General features: G+C 40.6%; 1 protein-coding gene and 1 pseudogene across 1 annotated transcript; both read right to left on the bottom strand.

The window, feature by feature from the left end:
* Nucleotides 1–16,486: 16,486 nt before the first annotated feature.
* Nucleotides 16,487–18,580, bottom strand: LOC107003639. The gene is made up of 3 exons (XM_015201959.1): nt 18,323–18,580; nt 17,003–18,091; nt 16,487–16,825 (listed from the first exon to the last, which is right to left on the bottom strand). Exons 1-3 carry the CDS (start codon nt 18,578–18,580, stop codon nt 16,487–16,489), a joined length of 1,686 nt encoding a protein of 561 aa, XP_015057445.1.
* A 1,528-nt stretch (nt 18,581–20,108) lies between these two features.
* On the bottom strand, nt 20,109–21,820 carry LOC107003638 (annotated as a pseudogene).
* Nucleotides 21,821–22,058: the final 238 nt, after the last annotated feature.

Genomic DNA, 22,058 nt, shown 5'->3' with positions numbered 1-22,058 from the left:
TATATGTTAAAGGTGATAGAAGAAGAAATGTGCTACTCAAATATTTATAGGCAAATCGAATTTTTTTTTTGGTCACTATTGGCTGCCAATTGCAAAATTAATATTCCGCGTTATTGCTAGCTTTTGTATTTGACTTTTTCTTTGTCTACCTATATATTATTTGAAAGGGTCTTCTCATGAGTTACACTTCTATGCTATTCGTCTTGTTCAATTTATATTTTATTTGTCTAGTTTAACATGATATATAATTTAAAAAAAAAGTAAAAAGAACTTTTGAATCTTATAATAGTCTTAATTAAAGTTAAGATAAGTAGAATGTATCAAAATGTCATTTAATTTTGTGGTTTCAAATATGTCACCTGAAAATTTGAAATTAAAATTTGACAATAAAAAGGAAAAACACTCTTCTAAAAAATACAAAATGTAAAGAAAAATAAAACAAACAAATTGAAACATAACAAGCAACATTATCTTCAAATTACAATTTATTCAAATCAGCCCTCCACCCCCTTAAAAAATTAAATTTGTTCTTAAAAATATTTTCTACTTCAATTTTTTATTTCTTAAACCCTACCCTCGACCCTCCCCCACCACCATCAAAAAAAAAAAAATTAAGTTTCTCTTTAAAAAAATATTTTCAACTTCAAAATTTTATATTTTTTCACCTTGATCCTCGCTCCCCCTCACCCCCCNTTTCTATCATAGGTTGACAGATACTATCAGTTGTTCCTCTATTTTAATCGATCATGTTTGTCAGCTTCATGAAAGCGATGAAGCTAAAATCGACATAAATTCATAATTTTTAATAACTTTAGACATATAATTACTTGTATAAATAAATTCAATATATTTTTTTTTATAGAATTGAAAGAGAATAAATTACACATTAGTATATTTCAGATAAGATGAATAACGGATCCGTACAACCCGCCAACTTAACTCCTTGAATTACTCCATCCTTTTATTATTTGAATTCTTCATTTAATAAAGTTCTTTTAATAAGTATACGCCCTTTATTCACTTTTATTTGACACTTATTCTTAAAATAGATTTTCATTTTTATTTGCCATTTCTGACATATCAAGAAAAGATAATAGACATTTTCTATGTTGTACCTTTAGCATTAAATACTTATTTTTGAAATTATTTTCTAAGACATCATTCAATAGGGAATAATTTGATAGAATACCTACATTATTAATTATTTTCTTAATGAGTGTAAATTAAATTGTGACAAATAAAAATAAATGGAGAGAGTATTTGAATTGTAACTGAAATACAATATTTCGAAGATATTTTGCTAAGTCAAAACAAGTTCTTTTTTTCCCTTTCAAATAAGCACCTTTGACATTATACCACGCTATAAAGGTTCACTTTGAAATGGTTGGCATTAATTTAATTATAATAATATATGACTATGGAAGTGGAAAAACGAAAAACTTATCAATATTTGAAAAAGGCATTTACAAAGTGTGTATATTGTTATATATTGGTTGTTATTATTGTTATTGGAAAACATTGGCATAGACAAATAAAATATAGCATGAAAATTAATTCTAAAAATAAAATAAAAGAGAAAGTTACATATTTGATCAATCAAATTGGCTAACTAAATTTACAGAAAATACATTAAGGCCTCATTTGGTTCTATTAAGATTAAGAGGTTTGAATCTAAATACACATCTGAATATTAAGATTAACATTATAATATAACTGTTTTGGTCTGAATACACATCTGAATATTAAGTTGTGGTCTCTAAACCTAAACACTAAATAATTAATGTGTTTGTTTTCAATATCTAAATATGGAAGTAAAAAATAAATATTATATTAATAAAATATCATAAAATTTTCCTTTCAACAAAATATATCACTGCTGATTTTTTAAAATTTTTAACAATCATGATTTGGAGTACTATTTTTTATTCGAAAAACTTAATAAATAAGCAATACATCAAAAATATTATTGCAACCAGTGTGCTTGAGTCTTGGCACACATCAATACAAGAAATTATAAATATTTTTTTTAAAAAAAAAACTTGAAAGGATTTATGAAAACTTACCAACGGGGGGAAAATGGTGTTTGATTGACAAAGTGAGAAAGAATGTTTTTAGTGATGATGATAAAAAGAACGCCCAAACCAGAGAAGCTATGATTTATTATTTGATAACTTATCAAATGAGTTTGAATGTTGTTAAGAGTCTCCTACAAATCTGATTCGTTCAGACCTCTTCAAACCCATTAAGAGTATTTTTAAAAAATAACACAAATGAACTTAATAGGTTGAATCTGAATGATTCAGATTCAGATTCATACCTGAAAACCAAACGTACTTAATGAGCTGAATCTGAATGATTAAGATTCAGGCCTCCATTAAGTGCAAACAAATGAGGCCTAAATTCTTTTGAAACTTGGAAACATAATTTATTTTAGCACTTAGACTACACCCGCTATTAAATATCCCTCTTAACATCTTTGAAATAAATTAAATGTTGCAACCCTGAAAGTACAATATCACTCTCATCTGCCACATTATAGTCATGTAAGCGCCACATCATTGTCATGTAAGCACCACGTTATTAATTTACTTTTATTTTTTGGTTATTCGCCCTTTTTCTTAAACATTTTTAAAATACATTACACTAATCAATTAATTTAAAATACATTTTAAAATAAAAAATTATCCCACCTTCTTCCACTCTCTCCCCCACCCCACCCCACCCCACCCCCTCTTTCTTCTTTTTTGATTTTCACCATTTCAGCCTTCATTGACTTCTTCTTTTTTCCGGATCATTTTCAGTCTTCAATGGTTATTTTCTTCTTCAACACTCATCAACTTTTTTTTAAAAAAGAAAAAAGAAAAAGAGCATTTGTACTTTTTCTTCTTCGAACCTCTCCTACAAATCTTCCATTGGAGAATGATATTTTTTTAAAGTATTTTTTTCTCTTAACAACTCAAATAAAAAATGAAGGTTGTATAAAAAAAAATTGGTAGACCCACTTTTATTGCATATAGAATTCAGAATGAATCACTTAAAATTCAAGAAATTTACAATCAATTAAGTATTGAATTTTGTCTATTCATGAATGGCTATGAGGTGAGAGATGAACTGAAAGAAAAAATGACTTATATGAAAGAAAAAAGGTATAAGAAGTGCTTAAATGAGGAAGAAAATATTTAGAAAAGTAATGATATAATTATAAAATATATATTTTACCCTTAATGAAATTATTTACAGCCACACAAATTTATGTGATTCATTTGGACCACAAATGTTAAAGTCTTTCTTTCTTTCTTAAACTCTGTACCGAGTCAAATCACCTTACATTATATGAAGCGGCGGAAGTAGTTATATATTGGCCAATAAAAAAATGTCATGTGTATGATATAATCTTTCAACTTTTTTTTACTATTTCACTCGCTTTTAGGAGACTGAGTACACTCACTTTGCCACGTCAACTCTTATGGTGGCATTTAATAACTTCAGTATTGTTAAAGGGAGTATTTAAACGCCCGTATAGTTAAACTAATAAGTAAATTTTGACCCCAAATTCAGAGGAAATTTGATGTATTCTCTCTTAAATTTACTAGTCATATATTGTAACGACCCGCTAGGTCGTTTTGAGAATTAGGACTATTTTGGCTCTTTCCGAAAAATTCAAAGAGGTATTTTAAACTATTTGATAACTAGGAGTACTTAGTTGATACATATATCTATATTATAATTAATATACTTGAATAGTAATTGGGTCAAATTCATATTTTTTTTTAATAACCCTTACCATTTGACTATATAATTAAAACAAATTAGTTAGGTTATTTTAGGAGAAGAAAAAAAAAAGTTAGAAATTGCCTGGAGGCGAGAGAGGACCAAACAGCCGCGACGAACATTGAATTCCAGGTAAACTTATCCAAATTAATTAATGTTTATATATAATTGTATGGTGCACTTGTAGTAATATATCAAAATAAGATTGTTAGAGATGATTTAATTGTAGGATAGTTACTAATGCATATTTTATTTAATTCAAAGTGACATAGGGTTGATTGGAATAATGATGACCCATGATTACTTAATCATTGGAACATTGAATTTGTCATGCATTTATATGCATAATTCTTTTTAAAAAAATGTAGACACTTGGCAGTATCCATTTGAAGAAAAGCAAAAAAACGTATTCTCGGCATTATTCTATTTCTTGATTTTCTTAATAAATTCTTAATTGTATTTATTTTATTAGATTATGATACTAGTTTTTGATATATTGAGATAGATAAGTAATTATTAGGTGTATATTATATGATTTAACATTGAATTTTAGGGTATTTGGAGAGGTTAAAGATAAGTTCTTGGCTTGAAATTTAGCAAGTACGATAATTTTGGCATACAAATTATATCAAGATTTGGAGCTTGATTAGAAGTATGAGTGAAATTTTTGGGTCTATGGTAGGCACACAATAATATGAATGTCTACAAACTTGCTTACTTATGAATATTGCATCATTGGTAGATCGTCAACATTATGTTTTATCGAAAAATTATTTATCGAAAAGAGTTTGTTTTATTTTAAAGGATTTTCGACTTTTACGAGTCGCCACTTAATTTTTTAAGAAAAATCAAGAAAAACTTATTTCCAAAACAACTTAAACAGAAAAATTGTTTTAAAAATATTTTAGGGGGTTCGGAATTCTTATTAGTGTCCTAGGAAGGTGAGAGGCACCTAAGACACTCCGCTAACTTACGGTTTTCCGGCGATTAACTCATTTGACTATTTTTTGTTTTAAAGATTTGTAAATTTATTTGAACTTTTATCAGAATTTACTTAGCCAAACTTTGCAAATTTTGAGATATTTATCTTTTGAGATTCCGTCTTAGTTAAACTTTTTAAACCTTAACTCTCTAAGCAGACTTGTGAATTTTTGAACTTCTTAAGATTTTTACGCCAATTTACAAGTTTCGCAACCTTTGTTGTTTTAAGATTTCATTAAAGCTAAACTTTTAAACTTCAATTCTAAACGACTTAGTAAATTTGAAACGTCTATCAAATTATGTCTTAAGTTTGATAAAGCGATAGGCGTTCGATGGGAAGTTTGGAGTTTCTAACTCTAAAACTAATGACAATTCAAACAAACGCACAAGCAAGTAATAAAGAGAGAGAGAGAGAGAGAGAGAGAGAGAGATTTGGGCCCAAGTTTTCGGATTCTGTTCGCCTTGACCGAAACTTGGACCCACCTGTTTTTGGGTTTTTTAACCCATTTTTCACCTGTCCTAGTCTAACATACAAAATAAAATATAAAGAAATGGAAACGACGAGGGCTTATGCCCATTACAAAATAAAGAAAATGCAAAATATATAAAAGAAGCTAAAGAAATCTTCTAGTCCGTCCTTCAAGTTTCTCCAATCTTCACCGCTCTTGATGGGTTGACTCGAAGACAAACCAAGACTCAAGGAAATGCAAGAGAGGATTCCGTCATAAACTCGGAAGGGGTTCACATGCACCCAAAGAAAAAAGGGTGATAAGCCATAACATCCAATAATAATGTCTCCCAACTTATGGTAAACGAGGATTAACCGAACAATAAGCAATAAATATAAAAGAACACAACTCATCAACAAGCAAAGGGGCTGGCAGTGGCCATGAGTTTGGCTAATGCAAATGGAGAAAGAAAAATTAAAAGCAAGTCATGGGCAAGTCATAGTAATCTAAATGCCTGTACTACAAAACCTCATTTCAACAAATGAATATGCGAATTTAAGGCGCATAGACCATAATCAAAAGCGAGTTCATATACCAAAATGTAGGATAATCAACAAGTCAGCGAAACTCCACTTGACAACTGCAACATTTGAATCACATTTAAGATCAAGTTAACTAATTTCTTAGCATAGGTAACACATCACCCCAATAAGCCAAAAGTATATCTCTATACAATAATAATTTTAAAACGAAACGAATAAACTTGAACCGTTGTCACATCCTTAACTCTAACAATAACCTACAGCCATAGATCCAACGGAAACCTTTAAAATGAACATGTTCGCGACAGGAACAAACCAGGGAATAACATCACAATCCGACAAACAAAACAAGAGACATCTTATCAAAACAATTCGTAGATGAACCTAAAATAGGAAGAAACAGGGGAAGAAGCAGAAATGGAGCCGATGAATCACACAAGTTAAACACGCTACGATCATTGTTTAAAGCATTCGGAAAATAAGAAGACAACGATCCCAAACGAGGCAGCCACCGAAAACCTACGAATCTTCAACAATTTCTTCAATATACAGATTTACGGCAGCCAAACGATCCTAAATACTAATACTTTAGCAACCTACGCCATGATGAACTCGTAGAGAAGAAAAAGAACAGAAAACAACATAAACGAACCATCCGGCAAAACAGAACCATAACGCAGGACACGTTCCAGATTCAAGCAAGCAAACGAGGTACGATACCTCACATTCACTACAGCACAAACCACAACTCGACATCCATGAAGAGACTAAAAAAAAGAAAAGGGAAGTATACCTTCTTTAGAGCAGCGAATAGGACGATACGAGCAGCGACAGCGATGACTTCCACCCCCAAACGAAAACACGAACACCGGCTACGACGTTTCGAAGGATCACCGCAGTAGAACACACTGAGGCGAAACAGGACTTTTCTCGATTTTTCTCCAATCCCTCTTCTGTTCCTGTCTTCTGAAAATTTCCAGCCTCTAAACTTTCGACAAAATTTCCGAAAAATGTCCAACCACAGAGTTTCGCTTAGTCTAAAAAAAACGATAGGACGAACTAATAATTTCTTCCGAGATAAACAAAGATAAACCAAAGAGTTTTCAATGACTCCTCACAACAAGACAGAAGAAGCAGTGCTTTCCGAGAATTCTTCCACCAAAAATTGCTAACCGTTTTTCAACTTCTAAAATTCCGATACCCCAAAAGTTCTCACTCTCTGAAATTTTCGATAAAAATCTCTAACCCCCTTTCTTGAGGACGGAAGGGGTTTATATAGAGGAATATTAGGGTTTTCGGAAGAGGAAGGGCGGGAAATGACTTGAGGCCCATTTGAATTCGAAATTTGAATCCCTTCCTCTTTGGCTCAAACCCCTTTTTCTGAAGAATTCGCCCCATTCCGAAAGAGGAAGGGCAGAGCGGACGGTCGGGATGGCGAGAAGTGTCCTTGGGCGGCTACGTGTCTCGATCTGGAGCTGCGAGGACAGTCCGCGTGCTGGCGAGGACGACTGTGTCGCCTTGCGTGTTGCAGACCTGCGTGACAGCGGCAGGACGCAGGTCTCTGTGACTCCGCCTCGTTCACGCGCGATAAAGAGGGGAGAGGAGAGGAGAGAGAGGAGTTTGGGGAGAGAGGGAGAGAACGTGAGGGAGACACGAGGGTGTGGGAGAGATTTTCCATTTTCGGAGTCTGCTTCTTCTGCGTCTTTTCTCTGTTCTTTTCTGGGTTTTCTTTTTCGTTTCTGATAGCTGGGGAATACCGCGTGGGTGTTGGGAGAGGGGGAGAGAGGGTGGGGAAAGGGGTCGCGTCTGGGGGGGAAGATTTTTCCGTTTTGGGTGTGTTTGCTTTTTCTGCGTTTCCTGGGGATCAGGCGACTGTTTTTTGGGAAAAGTCGCGTGGGTTGGGGAAGAAGGAGGGGGAAGATGGGGTTGGGTCGGGTCGAAACGTTGGGTCAGCGGGTTGGATGTTTGGGCTGGGAAAATAAAAGGAAGTGGTCCTGGGGTTTAATGTTGGGGCCTGAATATTTGGGTTCTGCTCTTTGACAATTGAAGTGGGCTTGGGAATATGGGGGATAAGGTGGGCTGATAGGTTGGAAAAGGCCAAAATTCGCTTTTGGTATGTTTAAGGGGAAAACATGACAAACTTTGATCAAGTCTTAACAAAAGAATTTGCATCAACTAATCACGAGCCTCTTTATTTAGTAAAATAATTATTAAAATCGTCAAAGTGATTCAAAAGTAAAATTATGATTTAAATTAAACTAGTTTAATAAAATATTTAGATGCATATTTTGATGGTTTTTTGAATAATCATAAGATATACTACTTATATACATAATTATGCAAAAATATATTATTGAAAATTATATTAAAACGTATTCAAAGTAACATAAAATTTATGTATTATATTATTATATTCGTAAAATTTATAAAACTGATTAACTTAAAATATTCGAAAAATTTAGGAAGCTCGATAATTAATTTATACCAACGTGGGTCAAAAATTGGGTGTCAACAACTGTCCGTCATTTTACTTGGGTTGATGCAAGCAACTCGAGGAAAATGAAGTTGACCAAACCAATTTTGACCAACCCCCTTCGTTTTAAAGGAAGGTTTCGACAAAGGGTTTAGGAATTATGGCCGAACCCTTGCAAACGGGTTTCCTACATATCTCAGGCTATATGAGAATTTAGGCCACTTGTAGTTCGACAAGCTTGGTTTACCGATGATTTTGAAAAACCAAAAGCCACTTCGATACCGAATTATGAAGGTGCCGAAATGCTCGAGAACAGCATTCGAGAGCGAATGTCGGAATACAGCCGAGTTTTTAACATTGAATTCGCCTACATATCCTTAAACTTTCGGAATCAGGCTGTGTGTAGTTCGACTCGATCGGTGGAAAAGGAAATCTATTATGCTAGATAACCTCTTGTTTTGGATAAGCGACAAATTCAACGAGTATGAAAAGGAGGCTTGTAACCTCTTAGCCATGAACGTGGAGCTCTTCACATCCATAGGTAAGAACTCACACGGACATAATTTCCAAAACTCTTGGCGCATTGTCACTCAGATTGGAAACTTGTTCCCGATAAATTGAAATTTCTGAATGCGAGACTGAAACTGACAGAATTAAGAAAAAAACCCGCATGACTAGAGAGGGGTGGTTCGATCGTGGTGGAAGTCTCTCCTCTGCTCGCGTCCTAAGAGTTTGGCACTCCTCTTTGGACTGTGTCCCAGTTCGCTGCTAAGAAAAAGTTCCACGTTGTGCCGCATCCCTTTTGATGTCGCCCGCACCTGTGGTTTTTGGAGAATTCATCCTTTTGGGATGCTCTCGACAAAGACTGAGATAAAACTCGTCAGCTTAAAAATGTAATTAGGATGGGAGATAGTGTCTTTTTACCATGTCGACACCTCATTATTCTCCTCAATATTCGACGTCGACTCGATCGGTCTGACGTCCAGCAAATAAAGCTTATGCCTTGTGTTTTGCAATAAAATCTTCAATGTACTCTTCATTTGATGCTAAAATAAATAAATAGACGCTGATGCGATGTTGATGTCTCTTTTGTCGTTATTTTCGATGCTTTTCTTGGTGTTTACTTTTATAAGAAATAACAGAATGCAATCGAGGCCAATGGATAAGTGTTGCTCTTTCTTTATCCGTGTACGTCTTCTTTCGAGGCATGAATATCTTCTCGCGATACGTAAATTCCCGCGAGTTATGAATCTTCTCGCGATGCATAACTTTCAGCGAGGCATAAAATCTTCTCGCGATGTATAAGTTTCGGTGAGATATGAAATCTTCTCGCGCTGTATAAATTTTGATGAGGCATGGATTCTTCTCGCAATGCATGATTTTGCGATGCATGATTTCCGCGATGCATGATTTTCAACGAGGCATGGATTCTTCTCGTGATGCACAAATTCCAGCGAGGTATAAATTCTTCTCGCGATGTATAAATTCTGACGAGGCATGAAGTCTTCTCGTCGTGTCTAAATTTCAGCGAGGCGTAAAATCTTCTCGCGATGTATAATTTTTGACGAGGCATGAAATCTTCTCGCCGTGCATGATTGTTGACTCGCAATGCATGATTTTCCGCGATGCATGATTTTCGCGATGCATGATTCTTCAGTGTATGAATTTTGCGATGCATGACTTCCGCGATGCATGATTTCGCCGATGCATGATTCTTCAGCTGTATATGTCTTCCGCGATGCATGGTTCCGCGATGCATGATTCTTTAGCAGTATATGTCTTCTACGATGCATGATTATTTATATCGCCCCTGTGGATAATAACGGCAAGGCGATCTCCAAATAATATATCGACTTGATCGATAATGGTAAAATAATAATAGCATGAGCATCTCTTCTAAGGTAATACATTGTCTTGATCGACAAAAATTATCTTGCTTTGATAACGCAATGCAAATAGCGTCCTCTATAGAAACCGTGAAATTTTGCTGAGATTCCTGTTTGATTCACCTTTGAATCTGGCCAGACACTTTTGCAAATTTCACATTGTTGAGAATGGTTTGAAATAAACAAACACATTCACAAGCATTGACACAAACTATATGCATTGCCTCCTACTTTCAGTAAAATCACTGATTTTGGAGATAGTTTTCTCCACTTCGGGAGCTCTCCGTATTCGTCCGTTGGGATAATTCGGCCGACTTCAAAGCAAAACTATAAACCTGCATCCACAGAAAAATTGTCAGTTTTAAAACATACTGATCTGCGTCGATTCCTTCAGTTGCTTGCTCCTGGTCTTGATATCTCCGGTTGATTTCCCGATTTCCCGACTCTTGATAGATAAGAAAAGATATCTCATGCCAAAACAAATGAAACATAAGAGGGAAAATTTTTAAAAGAAATGAGAAATCTTTAAGAAATAGTATGTTGAAAAAGTCGCTGCCAAGTCATGTCATATCAGGCTTTTCGAGCTCCTTTGAATCTGACACTTGCTGATGAGTTTCAGAGGCATTCCGGACTTGTAGGGAAGACCCTATGACGAAATTTTGAGGCCATCCTCAAAATTTCTGTCCCAGTTTACTATCTTGCTCATCTCTCCATTGTAACCAAACAGATCGCGGAATTTTTGAGATCTTCTCAAAAATTCTGTCCCAGTCGCAAATCTCGAAATGTCTTTTGTCTGACTTGCTGAAGAGGAGACTTCTTCTGGAGAATTTTTGAGTCCCTCTCAAAAATTCTGTCCCTGTTCTACTGCAAAGGGGAATAGAAATCTTACGAGAGATATGACCGAGCCCTTGTGGCGCCTACGTATCCCGTTGAGGCAGGAATCAAGTCAAACGTAGTTCCCCTTAAAGGTTAATAAGAATAACATTTACAAAGAAAACCGACCGAGGCCGACAAAGGCCGCCTACGTATCTCATTCTTGAGAATTCAGGTCGAACGTAGTTCAGATACAAAGAAATAATAAAGGGGGTAAATGGGGTGACCGAAGCCGACATAGGCCGCCTACGTATCTCGTTCTCGAGAATTCAGGTCAGACGTAGTTCGTTACAAGAGGGATAATAATTCAAATTGAACAAATACCAGCAAACAGAATGATTACAAGTAAATGAAGGAAAAATGTAAAGCAAAACTTCACGCATAGTATCTCTTGACAGCATCTGAGTTGATAGGCTTGGGCCATACAGTGCCATCCATCTCGGACAGGACCAAAGCACCTCCAGATAGTACTTTACGAATCATGTAGGGACCTTGCCAGTTTGGTGCGAACTTTTCTTTGTACTCGTCTTGATGAGGAAAAATACGCTTAAGAACCAACTGACCAACTTCAAAATTTCTGGCTCTTACTCTTTTATGAAAAGCGCGAGTCATTATCTGTCTATACAGCTGGCCATGGCAAACAGCGACCATCCTCTTCTCATCAATCAAAGCTAGTTGATCAATCCGTTTTCTAACCCACTCAGCGTTACTTAATTCAGCTTCTTGGATGATCCTTAGTGACGGTATCTCGACTTCAACAGGTACGACTGCTTCTGTTCCATATACTAGCAAGTATGGAGTAGCCCCAGTCGATGTTCTGACCGTTATTCGATAACCTAGTAGAGCATATGGCAACATTTCATGCCAACCTCGCTGTTTGTCAATCATTTTCCTCAGAATTTTCTTGATATTCTTGTTGGCGGCCTCTACAGTTCCGTTCATTTGAGGGCGATAAGCAGTTGACCTTCGGTGAATAATCTTAAATTGTTCACATATCTCTTTCATCAGATGACTGTTGAGGTTTGCACCGTTATCAGTAATGATGGACTCTGGAACTCCAAATCTGCATATCAGATTGTTGCGGACAAAATCGGCCACCACTTTCTTGGTTACCGACTTGTAAGAGGCTGCTTCAACCCACTTGGTGAAATAATCAATGGCAACCAAAATGAATCTGTGTCCATTAGAAGCGGCCGGTTCTATAGGACCGATGACATCCATTCCCCAAGCTACAAATGGCCAAGGTGAACTCATAGCATTAAGTTCGTGAGGCGGCACCCGTATCAAATCGCCGTGCACTTGACATTTGTGGCATTTTTGCACGAATTTGCAACAGTCATTCTGCATAGTCATCCAGAAATAACCGGCTCGAAAAACTTTTCTTGCCAAAGTAAGCCCATTCATGTGTGTACCGCAAGCTCCAGCATGTATCTGTTCAATAAGCCTCACAGCTTCAGCAGCATCTACACATCTTAAAAGACCCAAATCTGGAGTCCTCCTATACAGGACTTCTCCATTCAGAAAGAAATTGAGAGCCATACGACGTATCGACTTCTTTTGATTAGATGTAGCGTCTTCTGGATATGTCCCAGACTCTAAGTACCTCTTTATGTCGAAATACCAAGGCAAACCATCTGGTTCTGATTCCACGTTTGAACAATGGACTGGATGCTCCTTCAAGTCTATATCTAGCGGGTCGATGTAATCAGTATCCGGATGTTTGATCATTGAAGCGATGGTGGCAAGAGCATCAGCTAATTCATTCTGTATTCTGGGAGTATGTCTGAACTCGATCTTGCGAAACCTTTTACACAGATTTTGCACATATTGCACGTAAGGTACAATTTTCGGGTTCTTCACAGCCCATTCTCCTTGAACCTGATGAATCAAAAGGTCCGAATCTCCGATAACCAGTAACTCGTAAACATTCATGTCGATGGCCATTTTTAAACCAAGAATACAAGCTTCGTATTCAGCCATGTTGTTTGTGCAGTTGAAGCGCAGTTTAGCTGCCATAGGATAATGCTGACCAGATTCTGATACCAAGACTGCTCCAACACCTTTACCCTGGTGATTCGCCGCTCCATCGAAGAATAGTCTCCAACCTGGGTACGCTTCAGAAATATCTTCACCCACAAATGACACCTCTTCATCGTGAAAATATGTCTTGAGAGGTTCATACTCTTCGTCTACGGGATTTTCCGCAAGATGGTCAGCCAAAGCTTGTGCCTTTATTGCTTTCTGAGTCACATATACAATATCGAACTCACTCAACAGCATTTGCCATTTAGCTAACTTTCCGGTCGGCATTGCTTTCTGGAAAATGTACTTCAAAGGATCCATTCTGGAGACAAGATACGTTGTATATGATGACAAATAGTGTCTCAGCTTCTGGGCAAGCCACGTCAGAGCACAGCACATTCTCTCCAGCAAAGTGTAGCGAGACTCGTACGGAGTAAATTTCTTGCTTATGTAGTAGATAGCCCTTTCCTTCTTCCCTGTATCGTCGTGTTGACCAAGTACGCATCCAAAGGCATTATCTGAAACAGACAAATACAGCAACAAAGGACTCCCTTCTCGCGTAGGAACCAATACTGGTGGATTAGACAAATAACTCTTGATAGCGTCGAAAGCGGTCTGGCACTCCTCAGTCCACTTAGTCGGGGCATCTTTCTTCAACAGCTTGAAAAAAGGCTCACACACTACTGTTGATTGTGCTATAAACCGGCTGATATAGTTTAGCCTCCCCAAGAAGCTCATCACCTCTTTTCTCGTTTTCGGCGGAGGTAACTCTTGAATCGCTTTGATCTTGGAAGGGTCGAGCTCAATACCTCTTCTGCTTACTATAAATCGAAACAACTTCCCAGCTGGGACTCCAAAAGCACATTTGGCGGGGTTTAGCTTCAAGTTGTACCGATGCAAACGTTCAAAGAATTTTCTCAGGTGCGTCAAATGATCCGAACTTTTGCGGGATTTGATTATGACATCGTCCACGTACACTTCAATTTCCTTGTGAATCATGTCATGAAAGATAGTCGTCATGGCTCTCATGTAAGTAGCACCGGCGTTCTTCAGGCCGAACGGCATTACCCTGTAGTGATACACACCCCAAGGTGTGATGAAAGCCGTTTTCTCTGCGTCTTCTTCATTCATCAAAATCTGGTGATAACCCGCGTAACAATCCACAAATGACTGCATCTCATGTTTGGGACAGTTGTCAATCAGAATATGGATATTTGGCAACGGAAAATTATCCTTTGGACTAGCCTTGTTGAGGTCTCTGTAATCAACACAAATCCTGATTTTTCCATCTTTCTTGGCGACCGGAACGACATTTGCCAACCAGGTGGGATATTGCGTTACTTCCACCAATCGAGACTCTATCTGCTTGGTGATTTCCTCCTTAATCTTCAAACTCAATTCAGGCTTGAATTTCCGAGTCTTTTGTTTCACCGGCTCGAACCCTGGGTTGATAGGTAGCTTATGAGATACGACATCGGTACTCAAACCCTGCATATCACCGACCTCCCAAACAAACACATCACTGTATTCTGGAAGCAAATGAACCAGGCTCTCCTGCTGAGTTTCATTCAGGTGAGTGCTGATCTTAACCTCTTTGACACATTCCGAATCTCCCAAATTCACCGTCTCTGTTTCCTCCAGATTCGGTTTATGTTGATTCTCAAACTGTCGAAATTCTTCTGCAACATAGTCTGGTTCCCCACTTTCTTCATAGTCGTCAACCTCATCGTCATTTGCCTCATTTTGCTCGTTTAACTCATGACATGACATGACATTGGCAGGTTTGAAACTTACGTTACTGAAATCATAAACAGACAAAATTAGGAAAGTAAAATATAACAAGCAATTAAATAAACAAAGTCAAAATAAGGAGGCTTTCATTTAAATAAAAAAAAATGCAAACTTGGGTCATGACACAGGGCCGTGTCGCCTTTTAAACATCACAACAAAATTCAAATTCAAGAAAAATGCAGAAATGGTGGGTCTCGGGCCTCTTCCGGACGACCACCAATTTTACTATGCATAAAATAATTCCTTTCTACCCAAGAGTCCGGGACATCAGGATTGGCGTGGAAGTCCAATTCTGCAGCATATCCCCTGGTTTCGCATCGCGAATGCCAGCTGGGTTGACCTCCTCCTCGATAACGACGTTAATCTCCTTGAACAGGTCACAGATCCCTTCCCCATCGTCTTCAGGCTCGGCATGCTCCCGGACTGGAAAGGATTGATAGAGATGCGGGATCGGCTTAGTCAACCCTTGATCCTTTTTCCTCTTCATGTTCACATCATCATCTGTGGGGATGTACCCCAAACCATACTTTGATCCTTGAGCAAGGACCGGAACTGGCTCGATGATCCCTTGGGCATTCTTTCCTAGTCCGAATCCTGGTTCGAATCCGCTCTGCAGCATTACCGTGGCGATCATTCTGTACACGGCCGGCATGGGAGTCTGCGGGACCAAGCCCTCATCGGTGGCATTTACCAACTCCACCGTGTAGAAATCCGAACTTTGTGGCGTTTCGTCCAAGATTGGCACCTGCTTACCTGAATGGCTCCTTTCCCCGTGAATAAGTAGTTCTTCATTTCTCCATACTAGTTTCATCACTTGGTGAAGAGTGGAGGGGACGGCTCCAGCCATATGAATGAATGGCCTTCCCAAAAGGAGGTTATAGCTGGTGTCGATATCCAACACCTGGAACTTTGCCTCGAACTCTGCGGGGCCCATTTGGATGGTCAGGTTCACAGCTCCCAACGTCTCTCTCTGCACACCATCGAATGCTCTCACATTGACCTGGTTTTGCTCCAACTTTCCAAGGTCAAACCTCAGCTGCTTCAGTGTGGACAAAGGGCATATGTTCAGGCCAGATCCGTCGTCTACCAAAACATGGTTGACAATATTTCAGCGGCATACCACGGTGATGTGTAGAGCTTTGTTGTGGGCCCTCCCTTCGGCCGGCAGTTCATCATTGCAGAAACTGATGCGGTGTCCCTGAATGACTTGGTGAATCATAGCAGCTACATTGTCGCTGCTTGTGCCTGAGGGCACGTACGTGTCATCCAGGGCTTTCATCAAAGCCTGTCTGTGGGACCAGGAGCTCATCAATAGGGCCCACACAGAAATCTGGGCTGGAGTCTTCTCCAAGTGCTTGACAATGAAGTAGTCTTTGGGCTGCATTCTCCTCCAGAATTCCTCGGCTTCTGCTTCGCTGATCGGTCTCTTAGCATGATCTTTCTTTTGTCCTCCGAGAGAAAGCTCATCAGGAGTGTAACATCTGCCATATCTAGTCATGCCTTGAGCCACGGCCGTTTCTATCACAAACTTGGGTTTAGCGAGAGTCTTTGAGGGCACCAAGGCAACAACCTTTGCAGGTGTCAGAATGACAAACTCTCCCTTTTCTCTGACGCTCAAAGAAGCGACAGCCCTTTCCAAGTCTTCCTGAACAACAGGAGTAATTCTCTTGGCTTCACGCTCATCTTCGTCAGTTTCTATCATGTTGATGTTTCCACCCCATGATTTGGCAACGGATTCGTGTTGACGTTTGGTGCCGCAGGCTGAAGGGAGACCACTTCCTGGTCAATCAAGTCCTGGATCTTGTGCTTGAGATTGATACAGTCTTCTGTATCATGTCCAACAATGTTGGAATGATAAGCACATCTCTGCTCCGGTCTGTAGAATCTGAAATTGACATCCACGGGCTTGGTCCCCACAGGGTGGATGTACCCGGCCGCGGATAATCTTTCGAACAATTTAGTTCTGCTTTCAGCCAACGCGGTGAAGCTTCTGGAGGGCTTCTTCTCAAACCTGGGGCGAGGGGGATCATACCCGCCCTGCTGAGGGGGAGGGACTTGTTGATAACTGCGGGCATTTGGTCATGGAGCTTGGGCTCTGGGATAGGGATTTGTTTGGTAGTTTGGCATTGGGGCTTGGTAATTTGGATGGGGGTTTTGATATGCCGGGGTTTGTATTTTATATGCGGGGGACGGTGCTCGATAGCTTGGCTGTACATTAGCGCAGCTGGGAGCGACATTCTGGTAATGGGGAGGGACTTGATAAGCTTGGGGGTAGTTTGGATATATGGAGGGAAAATTTTGGGGAATTGGGGGTGGATTCTGATATGACACAATATGGGCCTCTGGATAAGTGGGGGCGGCATTGTAGTGGCCGGAATGATTTGAGTGTGGACGGTAGGCTTGATGAGGCTTTGATGGAGGATTGGAGCGGCTTTGGGGACGTGGTAAGTTTCTGGGGGCCTTTCTCCCCCCGTATGATATCGCGGAAACCTCCTCTCTTTTCTTCCTTACAAGTCCGGAAGATCCAGGCGATGCAGACACTCGGGCTATCTTCCCCGACTTCAGGCCACCTTCGATAGTCTCACCCACTTTGACTATCTCGGCGAACTTGGCGCCGATTAATAAGATGACTCTGTCATAATACTCGGGCTCCTGCACCCGTATCAAAACCTCTACAATCTCCTTCTCCGTCATCGGAGGCCTCACCCTCGCTGCCTCCTTCCTCCATCTGTACGCGAACTCTCGATAGCTTTCTGTGGGCTTTTGCTTCATCTTCTCCAAAGAGTACCGATCAGGGACTATCTCGACGTTGTATGCGAATCTGTCGATGAAATCCTTAGCAAGTGCGCTCCAACTGGGCCATTGTCGAGTCTCGTGCGACGTGAACCATTCCAGGGCCTCACCGCACAGGCTCCGGCTGAACAACCTCATCAGCAACACTTCATCTTTGCCAACTCCTACGAGTTTGTCACAGTTTGCTCTTAAGTGTGCCATGGGGTTGCCCACCCCTCCGAAGGTATCAAACTTCGGGATCTTGAACCCTTCAGGCAGGTTCAAGTCTGGGTGAATGCATAGTTCTGCGTAGCTTAACCCGGCGACGTCTGAAGTGCATTGCAATTCTTTCATTGCCCTTTTGATCTCCTCCTTTATGTCTACCTTCGCTTCTTCCCTCGCCCTCCACTCTCTTTCTTGCTCCTCGTAATGGTCCAACTCGGAGCCGTGCACCTCATGCTCGACTGGGATAGGGACTTGAAAAGTGGTTTTTTTAGGGAGGGGTGGAGCTATGGAACGGCTTGGGACGTTCTGTGCGGTTTGATAGTTTTGCGGATAATTTTGGGGATTGGTATTTTGGTTTAAGTGGGGATGCGGTGTTTGGGAATTGAAGGCGGTGGGATTTTGGGTTTGATTTTGGGGTAGTGGGGCTGTTTGAGTATTTTGGGGGTATTGTGGCATTTGTGGAGGATTGTTTGGAAGTGGTGAGGGAGTTTGATAGGAGACCGAGGCGTATTAGGGGTTTTGGGTTGTCATATCTACCCCCGACGGGTTGTGCACGGATGTCGATGGACGGTGCTGAGCAGGATCTGAGTTGGACGAGGGGAAGTATGTAGGAGGTCTCGCGTCGAGAAATTTGGGGCCAAACCCGGGCGGAGGCGTGTCTTGCCTTCGTTGCATCTCGACCCTCATGTCAGCTATTTGCTGCATCAGCTGCGCAATAAGCTCATTCTGCTCTGCCGCGGTGGGCTGAGCCACCACGACGTCTGTGAGGCTGGCTTGTTCATTGTTGTCTCCCATGTCTGTATTTGCGTTTGGTCCGGGGAAGGAATCTGCGGGACCTTTTGATCTGGTGAAATAGGGGTGATCTGCCAGCTTTATCGACACAGATCAGTAAGAGGTACCTGAGAGGTGAAACAACTCAAAGGCAAATTTGTTAGTGCATATCCGGAGTACAAAATGCATAATATCGCATAGAAAACAGATAAACACACAAGTCGCTTTGTTTGAGGATATCTTAACCCACGAATGAGGACGGAAATATATTCTGACCAAACAGGAATTTGTTTGTTTAGCGCTATCTCGGGAAAGTTGAATCACGTTGAGCTATGGTCTTCTTGCAGCTGCTTTTCGACGTCCGTTGATCTTATCTTTGTATCTCCGAAACATGGAGGAGAATGAAAATTTTCTGTGATAGGGGCCGGGCCGGGAAGGCTGCCTACGTATCTCACAAGGAGAATTCAGGCCCAACGTAGTTCGGATTTTAGGATGAAAAATTTTCATTCATTCTTTCATTGTGATTACAAGGGAATTGAAAAACAACCTTGAAATTTCTAGAAGACAACATTTGGCGATTTCTTGTCTTGTGGCTGCGTCATTCCTTTCCTTTCAGACAGTCGGAAATGGAGGCTTGTAGACGATTTCTTCTTCATCGTCCTCCTCAATAACTTCACAGCCGGGGTCACTGTTATCTGCTCCCTGATCACGGGCGAGGTATTTTCCGCCCTTTAGGTTGCTATGGGTCGCCAATTCCTCGTCGAGTGCCGCACTTCTGGCCGACAACACGGCAGTCTCAATATCTATCTTCGCTTCTCTCGCCTTTCCTTCGTGTATCTCCAAACGAAGCAAGTTCAACCTATTCCTTAGGCTTTCGGTTTCCATCTCAACCTTCTTCTTTCTTTTTATCTGCGACGCCAGATCTTCATCCAAAGTCGTGACCGCAGCTTTGTAGATTGTCGCGGTCATGTCTACCTTAAGCCCTTCCTCTTTGATCTTCTGAATTTCTCGAGTGACTCGCTCGATTTTTCTTCGCACTTCCTCCTCAGTGAGATCCGTCTGGACGTTCTTGCCTTTGTCCATAGCGGTGATTCACCTTTCCTGAGACAATAGAGCGGTATTCAGGATTTTTGGTATGGAAGATGGATTTTTGGGTGCGAAACTTGAGACTTGGGAATTTTGGTCGGACATTTGTAATGGTGGCTTCTGTATACTCTTTGGGATTTTGGCTAGGAGTGGGTTTACGATATCCTCATTCAAAGCAACGTAACACATAAGCATTTAAATACACATAGATAACGGGTCCTAATCATGCATGGGGACCCTTTTTGTGCCAAGGGTAGGCCTAACGCATTCAAATGATGTACGTGTGAGTTTAAACCAATTAAATGATTCCCCCCAAAATAATATTTAATAATGATTGAAATGTTTGAAAAGGGAAATAAACAAACCCACGCAGGGGCTATTTAGAAAGTGCGATAATATCAGGCCCACGCAGGGGCTAAAATAATGCAATACAGATAAAGAAAAACCCGCGCAGGGGCGATATCCACTATGCTGCTCCGGATGGTCCCGCTCCGTCGTCGTCTTTCTGGTTTTTGTGCTGTTGGAACATGTACCTCAGCATCAACAGAAAACTTTCACCCAGACGCCCTTTGTCTTCCAGGCTCTCGTATCGCATCCTCTCAATTTTCTGCTGGATCCAGTTGTCGAACTCTTCATACCCTTGCTTCAGTCTCTCGATCTCTCGAGTTGCCCTCTCGAGTGCGTCTTGATTCTCCACAAATTTGGCATAGACCTCATTAGCCTCTTCCTTAAGCTCTCGTAATTCGGCCACTGCTTTGGCTTCTTTGTCTATCATACTGCGAAAGCTACGTGGAATCTGAAAGGAGATATTTTGTATATCTCTTTTCAACCATGCTTTGTAACCTTCGTCGTATCCAGCGTTGAATCGTCAGGAGCGATAGTGTCTTTACCCATACGCTTGGCGTTCTTCCATTCTCTGAGCATCTCCGTAGCGTCGTCCACCCTGTCGTCCCAAATGTCGTACACATAAGCGCCATAGTACGCTTCTCTAGGCACAGTCTGCCTTCTTCCGAACTGTCGCAAGACTCGGAATGGCGCGTAAGGGCGAATTCCTCGAATGCCGGGTAGAGGGAGCACGGAACATCTACGACCCTCTACGACAACTTCCTTGGATATGAAGCGGTCGAGCATCCATTGGAGGTCCTCTTCTCTCAACTCAGAGAAAATTTTGGCCCATCTCCCTCTCGTTCTCCGATTGTTCAGGTTGGCCCAGAACAGTAAGTCTTTCAGGTCTTTGAGAGTGTTCTTGTTGTCGAGAGTGTGCAGTTCTCGAGTTCCAGCACCCTTCGCCAAGTGGCTGAGAATCCACCATTGGAGGAGCAGATTACACCCTTGGAAGTACCGATGTCCCTCTTTGCACTTACCCAAAGCGCGATATATGTCCGACAATATGACCGGGGCTAAGGAGTAGTACTTTGTCGTTCCTTGATTCTCGTACCCCTTGAACAGCGTTTGGACGAGTGTTATGACTCTGGTGTTGATGCTCAGGCTCGGGCCGTGCGGGAAGACCATTGTTCCCAACAAGGCTATGGCAAACGCCAACGGGCGGAGCTCGTTTCACTCCCTGTAGGAAATTCTAAATTCCCGATTATACGCGGCATAGAAACTCGCGTGTCCAAATCTGACGTACAAGTCCCTGAACATTACGTGGGAGTCTTGACACCAATAGGTGAAATCCTTTCTTAACCCTAACCAATCCGAGATGTTCTCAACGGAAGGTTTGTTGGGGATAAACACGTCCTCCTGTTTTCGGGCTCTTCTCTCTAGGCCCGTGCTCACGGTGTCTATGCAATCTCTTATTTCTTCTAATGTAGGGGTGATTTCGGCCGTTCCGAAACGGAAGACCATTCTTTGGCTGTCCCAGTAACCCGTAAGTAGCTCGATCAACTCTGGCCAACCGTCCATATTGATTAGCTCGATCAAGGCCCCTACATATTTGTTGAGAGTTCGCTTATGATCTCCGTCTAAGTCGTTGTGCCACATAGTAAGTTGGGGTGGCGCGGAGATGACCATGTTGAATTTCGGAAAGCGGTCCATATCTGCAAAACAGAAACCCGTTAGACTTTCCCCTACCCCCAAGTTGGTTTTTCACACATACATTTCGAATGTCACATAATATGATGCGTCGTGAGGTCGAAGACCTTAGACGCGATTTTGGTGGTTTTCTACTAAAATGGACTTAATACGCCCTGGGTATTAAGTCGTCCTAAGCTGATGCTTAATTTTGGTTTTGGTTTCGCTCTAACATAGGCTTTTCTAGAGTTGTTTTCAAATAGACGGTTACCCGAGTCGGACAAACATCGGGGTGGAGCTATCGAATAACGCCGGATGACCGCATTCCGACTATTTATTCGATACTCCCAAATAAGCTCTTGGGGTATTTCTGAGAGAAGTCGCGGTAAGCCGCGTAACTTCC

The sequence above is a fragment of the Solanum pennellii genome, chromosome 11, assembly GCF_001406875.1.
Source record: "Solanum pennellii chromosome 11, SPENNV200".
Lineage (NCBI taxonomy): Eukaryota > Viridiplantae > Streptophyta > Magnoliopsida > Solanales > Solanaceae > Solanum > Solanum pennellii.
The sequence above is the reverse complement of the archived record's forward strand: the minus strand, read 5'-3'. Positions and strand labels throughout refer to the sequence as shown.

Excerpts from the sequence above, each read along its gene's own strand:
- LOC107003639 (XM_015201959.1), bottom strand. The coding sequence starts at position 18,580 with ATGGGAGACAACAATGAACAAGCCAGCCTCACAGACGTCGTGGTGGCT. Across the intron at positions 18,092-18,322 it reads CCGTGCACAACCCGTCGGGG|AACGTCCCAAGCCGTTCCAT; the intron begins GTAGATATGACA and ends CAAACCGCACAG. Across the intron at positions 16,826-17,002 it reads TCGCTCCCAGCTGCGCTAAT|GGCGGGTATGATCCCCCTCG; the intron begins GTACAGCCAAGC and ends CCCCCTCAGCAG.